The 6,444-nt window shown below is 44.8% G+C and overlaps 1 protein-coding gene across 1 annotated transcript; it reads left to right on the top strand.

Moving 5' to 3' along the window:
- Positions 1 to 1,666: 1,666 nt before the first annotated feature.
- On the top strand, positions 1,667 to 6,161 carry LOC125513963 (3-isopropylmalate dehydratase small subunit 1-like). The gene is made up of 2 exons (XM_048679199.1): positions 1,667 to 2,508; positions 6,137 to 6,161. The coding sequence occupies exon 1, from the start codon at positions 1,755 to 1,757 to the stop codon at positions 2,499 to 2,501; it is 747 nt and encodes a 248-aa protein (XP_048535156.1). The 5' UTR covers positions 1,667 to 1,754; the 3' UTR covers positions 2,502 to 2,508; positions 6,137 to 6,161.
- The last annotated feature ends 283 nt before the right edge of the window (positions 6,162 to 6,444 follow it).

Genomic DNA, 6,444 nt, shown 5'->3' with positions numbered 1-6,444 from the left:
GACGCGTCTAGAGTTGTCGGAGGGCATGTCAAGGTGTATCCCCGGCAAATTTCACATGATTCGATCAATGCTTTGTCTTCGGTGGATCTGTACAGATTCGGTATTCTCGTGTCTACAAGTTTGATCATTCTCATCTCTTCATCGACGACGGTTGTTGTTCTGGTATACTAGTCCTTGTGACCATATCACGATGACTTCCTGATTGTCTACTACAACAAGGTTTGCTCAGCTTTGGTGGGGGTGGGTGGATGATGATGGTGGCGGGTCTCCGGCTCACTCTAGTGCATATACTCGTCCCTAGGGATGTAATTTCGGTTACTTCCAGTGTTCTATGTACTGGCATAATGTTCGGTGATAGATCGAAAGTTTTTTGATAGAAAAGACATAGTTGTCGCTTCAAACTCTAGCCCGCTCCTATATACCCTGGTCCCAAGCCAAACACACAAGTCTATGAAATCACTAGTTAAAGAGTACCCCTTGCAAAGGCCACCACCATCTTCTCAGTCATGGACAAGTGGTGTGCGTAACTTGTTGCAATCTGTATGTTTCCACTCTCTTCGTATATTCAAAACATTTTATCTCTTGAACCGTGCGTCCAAATCCTGAACTGTTTTTACTATTGAATTCTTGCATCAAGATTTTAAAAACTAGATACCATGTTAATATGTTTCGACGAACTTTCTTTTCATGAAAAATCAGAAATAAAAAACAAAAAGCAAATTTCGGTAACAAAAACAAAAAAAATCAACAAATGATAAAAATGAATAACAAAACACAGAAAAAACAGAGCCCAGAAGCATGTTTTTCAGGATGAAAATTCTAATTTTTCACTTATTTGCCCTCTTGCAGAAGCACAATTTTCCCCAAAAAAAGCACAACTGCGCTTCTTGAGAAGCACTGTTGTGATTCTCATGAAAGTACATCTTTTTCCTTGTCGAGAAATACTTTTCACAGATGCAAATCTATGCTTCCACGAGAAGCAAATATGTATTTCTCATGGAAGCACATATTTTTTTCTCTTTTCAGGGAACATAATTGTGCTCCTCGCAGAAGCAAAAATGTGCTTCCATGACAAGCACACAAACATTTTTTTCAAAACCTAGGAAAAATCAGGCATACACCAAAAAACGAAAACCCTCGAAAAACCCATCAGAAACCCAAGAACACAAAACATGTACAAAAATAAAATAAAAACATGAAATCTAGAGAGAGCGTCCAACACGCGACATGTGACGGCGGTTGGGCGCACCACTTGGCGCGCTCTCAACTCACAAAAAGGACCCTTGCGGGTTCCTTCTAGGGCTAACCTTTAGTGTTTTTGTTTTCAATAGTTTGGATTGCTCATCACATGTGTCACATGGTGAGGGCTAATCTTTAGTTTTTTTAGGTGAAAACTAATCTTTAGTTAGTTTTTTAGAGAAACTAATCTTTAGTTAGTTGCTCCTGCAAGTCTAATTGAAATATCTGTACTGTATACTTGGTTGTTTTTGTAAGCCGAAATGAAGCCTGTTTTTTTTTTAACGAAATGAAGCCTAATAAAAGAAGAACTAGCCCAACATCCAAATAGTCCTCCTATGGCCCAGAACACAGTGATGGGCCGACAGGCTAACGTTTCGTGGCCCTTACGAAACGAGAGCTTTTTAGAGCCCTCGCCGCATCCCCGAAGAGGCAGACCGCAAAACGAAAGCAAGCCGCCGGCCCTAGTTCGTTTCAGTGCCTCGCCTCTGCAGTCTCCACCACACGGACTTGCCACCATGACGGCGGCTCCTCTGTTATCGTTGACGGATGCGGCGACGGCGACGGCAACAGCGGTGCTGGCCCCGGGCCGAGCGCCCGCCAGAGCCCGCATTCAGGCCGTCCCCCGCCACCGGGCCACCGTCTCGCTGAGATGCCACCGCGCGCGGCCCCTAACCGCGGCCGCCGCCGCGGGCGACTCGCCGTCGTCCGCCGCGTTCCACGGCGAGTGCTTCGTCGTCGGGGACAACATCGACACCGACCAGATCATCCCGGCCGAGCACCTGACCTTGGTGCCGTCCAAGCCCGACGAGTACCGCAAGCTCGGCTCCTTCGCCTTCGTGGGCCTCCCATCCGCGGCCTACCCGATCCCGTTCGTCGCCCCCGGCGAGGAGTCGTCCCGCTACGCCGTCATCATCGGCGGCGCCAACTTCGGGTGCGGCTCCTCCCGCGAGCACGCGCCCGTCGCGCTCGGAGCCGCCGGCGCGCGCGCCGTTGTGGCCGAGGGCTACGCCCGCATCTTCTTCCGCAATTCAGTGGCCACCGGGGAGGTGTACCCCCTGGAGCTCGCGGACAGCGGTGCCAGCAAGGAGTGCAAGACCGGGGATGTGGTCACAGTGGACCTCGATAACTCGGTCTTGATTAACCACACATCCGGCAAGCAGTACAAGCTGAAGCCTATTGGTGATGCAGGCCCGGTTATTGAGGCCGGTGGGATCTTCGCTTATGCTCGGAAGGCTGGAATGATTGCGTCCAAATCTGCGTGAACAAAAAGTGAGTATTCTTCTACCGCATATTAAGCCACATAAGTTTAAAACATTGTTAATTCGAATTGGTGATGTGTTCTGTGTGTGACTATGACGCGAACCTAAGGTTATCACATGTTCAGAAGAACATTCGTTTTCTGCCAATACGATTAGGTGAACCTTTATCTTGAAATAAGTGTTTCGTTCAGTTGATCATGTAAGCAGGCAATAAACACCTCCCTTTGAGAGGTTTGTCTAACTAGTAGACTAGTAGAAACATATGCTTGGGCCATATGGATCTTGCTTTTGATTCTTACGGTATAATAGTTGCACGCCTTGTTAAGTACTGCATCTGTATGCAATGTTGCTTCTTTGTATCATCTGATACCAGCTATACACAAGAACACATGTCACAGTAGCCAAAACTAGGACTGTAATATGATGTCTATTTTGCACCAAAGAGGGTCAGTAACCCCAATGGTGCCTGTAGGAAATTATTGAACATATATCTGAGGTAAAGAATATTGCAGTGTTGTCACTTGTAAGGTTATTGATGTTTGTCTATTGACTTTAAGTAGTGGATTGAGAAACCTAGGCAGGTGATTGTCAGATCAGCCAATTCGCACTCCTTATTTTGATTGTGTTAGAATGGAATAACTTACCTGAAAAGTAAAACTTAGAAGGTATTATGTGAATGTGACAACTGTTTACACGCTCCTACAGCCAAAAGTCCTGGGATTAGCATCCCATAGTGAATCTGCACCTTCATCCTTAATCCTGGGGAATTCAACTAGGAATGGACACAAACCTAGAAGCCTACAGTCTCATTGACGCTTTCTGGACGTCCCTCTCATGTCGCCTCCCACCATTTTCTCAAGTTCTCCTCCCAGTCAGACTAACTCAACTCAAATCATTTACCTCAGAAAGAAAAGAAAAGACAACTCAACTCACCCCCTTGATTCGCTCATATGTTCATCTTCCTCGATCAACATGGCTGCTGGAATATTTTTGCTTGCCCCTTGGTGGCGATTTTGTATTTTTAGAGCATGTTTGGTTACCCTTCCGGACTTTGCCACACTTTTGTCCCACAAGTGTGGCATTCCACATTTTTTGTGGTGGCCAAATTGGTCGCCACACTTGTGGCAGAAGTTGGCTAGCAACCAAGTCCATGACAAGTGAGGTATCTGACTAAAAGAAGTGTGGCATGCCATAACTGTGGCTACAACCAAACGCTTGCCACACTTGTGGCAGAAAAGTGTGGTGAAGTGGATGCCATCCAGACATGCCCTTAGGCCACAACTCACCTTACCCCTCGATTGTGATTTGGCTCCCAGTTCATTTGATTTTGGCATCCATTGTACACACCTACACGGCATGCCGCCACATTTTAGTGCCATGACACTCCAAGCGCCAAGCATGGGTTGCAATCGCCTCCATTTCTATTTACATGGCATGTTGGTGGTAGGATCAGAACAACGCATAATGAGGTTATTAGGTGTTGTAGGTCTATCAAATTTATTTATTTGTTCTTTATCTGATACTTGGACTCAGTTTGTGGTTGTTGAACTATACTGTGCTCAACTTATTTTATAATCTGGTGTGGGAAAAAGCAGAGAGAAGTTGGTTAGCCAAATGGAAAAATGGGCAAATCAGACGGTTCTTTGATAATGTGAAGACCTGACCAAACAGGATCCGGATTTTCTGTGTTTACCGTGCTAGACCTTAGAACAGTTGCTAGAAGGCAAAGTTTGAAGATGAAATATCAAAATACATGTCATTTATTACATTGCAAACATATATCCGAAGTACATTATTTCACACCACCTGAAGGCCAGTTCAACACAAATAAGATAAGACCATTAACCCCACACAAGTTAAGGGGACTCGCGACCCCAAGTCGTTAATCCTTTTCAAGGTCAGATTTTGCACATAAAACGTAGCGGGTGAGTACATTGATTGTACTCATAAGTAGTTATACCAGGAAAGAGCAATACATGCTTGATGTCCTATGTAGGTTTCTAGGGTTTCTTTTTTGAATTTGAAGTACCAATAATAGTTTTTTTTTGGAAATTAAAGAATATAGGGCTTGATGGACAATCTTCTAACTAACCTACCCAGTATGGGTTCACATCATCTGTATAGCTTGATGCTCATGCCTTAAACATGAGTTCATTACAATTGTACTACTTGAGCCCAAGTGTTCTCCCAAGATGTTTTTAAGTTTGAAAACAAGATGAGAGAAGATTATCTATCTGTTCTGGACCTAGTAGCTCAAAATGCTCGTAATTAGGTCACGGCTAATTGCCTTGATTCACACTTTGCAGAGTTGTGCACTTTTCCCACATGACACAATAAATCTTTTGTGTTGGTACACTTGCGGTTGGGGTAAGATCATGGCGGGGTCTTTCCAAAGTAGCACCCTATACTTGTACTAGATCTGCCCGCAACTATGTAACATTGGCCTCTCTGAATGGCCTTACCTAAGTAAAGGGTTTCCCGCTATGTACTTGAACAAGCCAGAGCCCATATGGCTTGTGGTTGTATGGTAACCTTTGGGGCTCCATTGAAACATTGTTGATCTTTTTGACCCTTCACGAGTTCCTGACTCTGCACTTGTTTTCTGCTGGGATCTTGTCAACGCCCCCGACCTACCACTCTGCCCTAAGAAAATCATGTTTTTCTTTAGGCGGAGCGTCGACAAGAGTTGCAGGCGGGAAGTGGGTGTAGGCTCAGGAATTGGTGGGGACCGCTACCCAGGGTAAAAAAACGAGATCGATTTATGTTTCAATAGAACCCAAAAGCTTATCGCACAGCCACATTTTATATGGGCTCTGGCTTAGGTCAAATAATTAACAGTAAACCCTCACTTAAGTATTGCCATTCGGAGAGGCTGGTTGCAGGAGGATCTAGTACAAGTATATGGTGATCAGGAAAGACCCGTCACGAAGGATTGGTTGTGTCATGTGGGGTAAGTGAAGAACCTCTGCTGAGTGTCAATCTAGTCGGTTAGTCATGACCTGGTTACAAGCATTTTGAGCTACATTAAGTCTGGAAGAGCTGGAGGATCTTCTCTTGTCTTGTTTTCAAAATAAAAATGATTTGGTAGTACACTTGTGAACTCGATGTTGTATACTTGTTATGAACTCATGCTGAATGTTTTGGGACCCTGTAATCCATTATGGCTCTCATATGTAGGAAGGATCATCTATCTGTTCTGGACCTAATAGCTCGATGTGCCTGTAATCGGGGTAACGACTAATTGCCTTAATTCACACTTTGCGAGATGTGCACTTTTCCTACACGATACAATCAATCTTTTGTGTTTGTACACTTGTGGTCGCAATAAGATCATGGTGAGGTCTTTCCAAAGTAGCAGCATATACTTGTACTAGATCCGCCTGCAACTCTGCAACATTGGCCTCTCTGAATGGCCTTACCTAAGTAAGGGTTTCCCGCTATGTACTTGAACAAGCCAGAGCCCATATGGCATGTGGTTGTACGGTAACTTTTTGGGCTCCATTGAAACATTGTTGATCTTTTTGACCCTCGGTGGCAATCCTAACGAGTTCCTGAGTCTGCACTTGTTTTCAATTTGTAGCTCTTGTCAATGCTTCCGACCTACCACTCTGTCCTAAGAAAATCAGGTTTTTCTTTAGGCGGAACGTCGACAAGAGTTGCAGATGAGAAGCGGGTGCAGGCTCCGGAATTGGTGGGCACCACTACCTAGGGTAAAAAAAGATCGATTGATGTTTCAGTAGAACCCAAAAGCTTATCATACAACCACATTTTATATTGGCTCTGGCTTAGGTCAAATAATTAGCAGTAAACCCTGTATTGCCATTCGGAGAGGCCGATGTTCCATAGCTGCGGGCGGATTTAATACAAGCATATGGTGATCAGGAAAGATCCCGTTACGAAAGATTGATTGTGTCACGTGGGGCAAGTGTAGAACCTCTGCTTAGTG

The sequence above is a fragment of the Triticum urartu genome, chromosome 6, assembly GCF_003073215.2.
Source record: "Triticum urartu cultivar G1812 chromosome 6, Tu2.1, whole genome shotgun sequence".
In the NCBI taxonomy this organism is placed as follows: Eukaryota; Viridiplantae; Streptophyta; class Magnoliopsida; order Poales; family Poaceae; genus Triticum; species Triticum urartu.
The sequence above is the reverse complement of the archived record's forward strand: the minus strand, read 5'-3'. Positions and strand labels throughout refer to the sequence as shown.

Bases quoted from the DNA above. Each gene is read 5' to 3' on its own strand.
- LOC125513963 (XM_048679199.1), top strand. From the start codon at position 1,755: ATGACGGCGGCTCCTCTGTTATCGTTGACGGATGCGGCGACGGCGACG.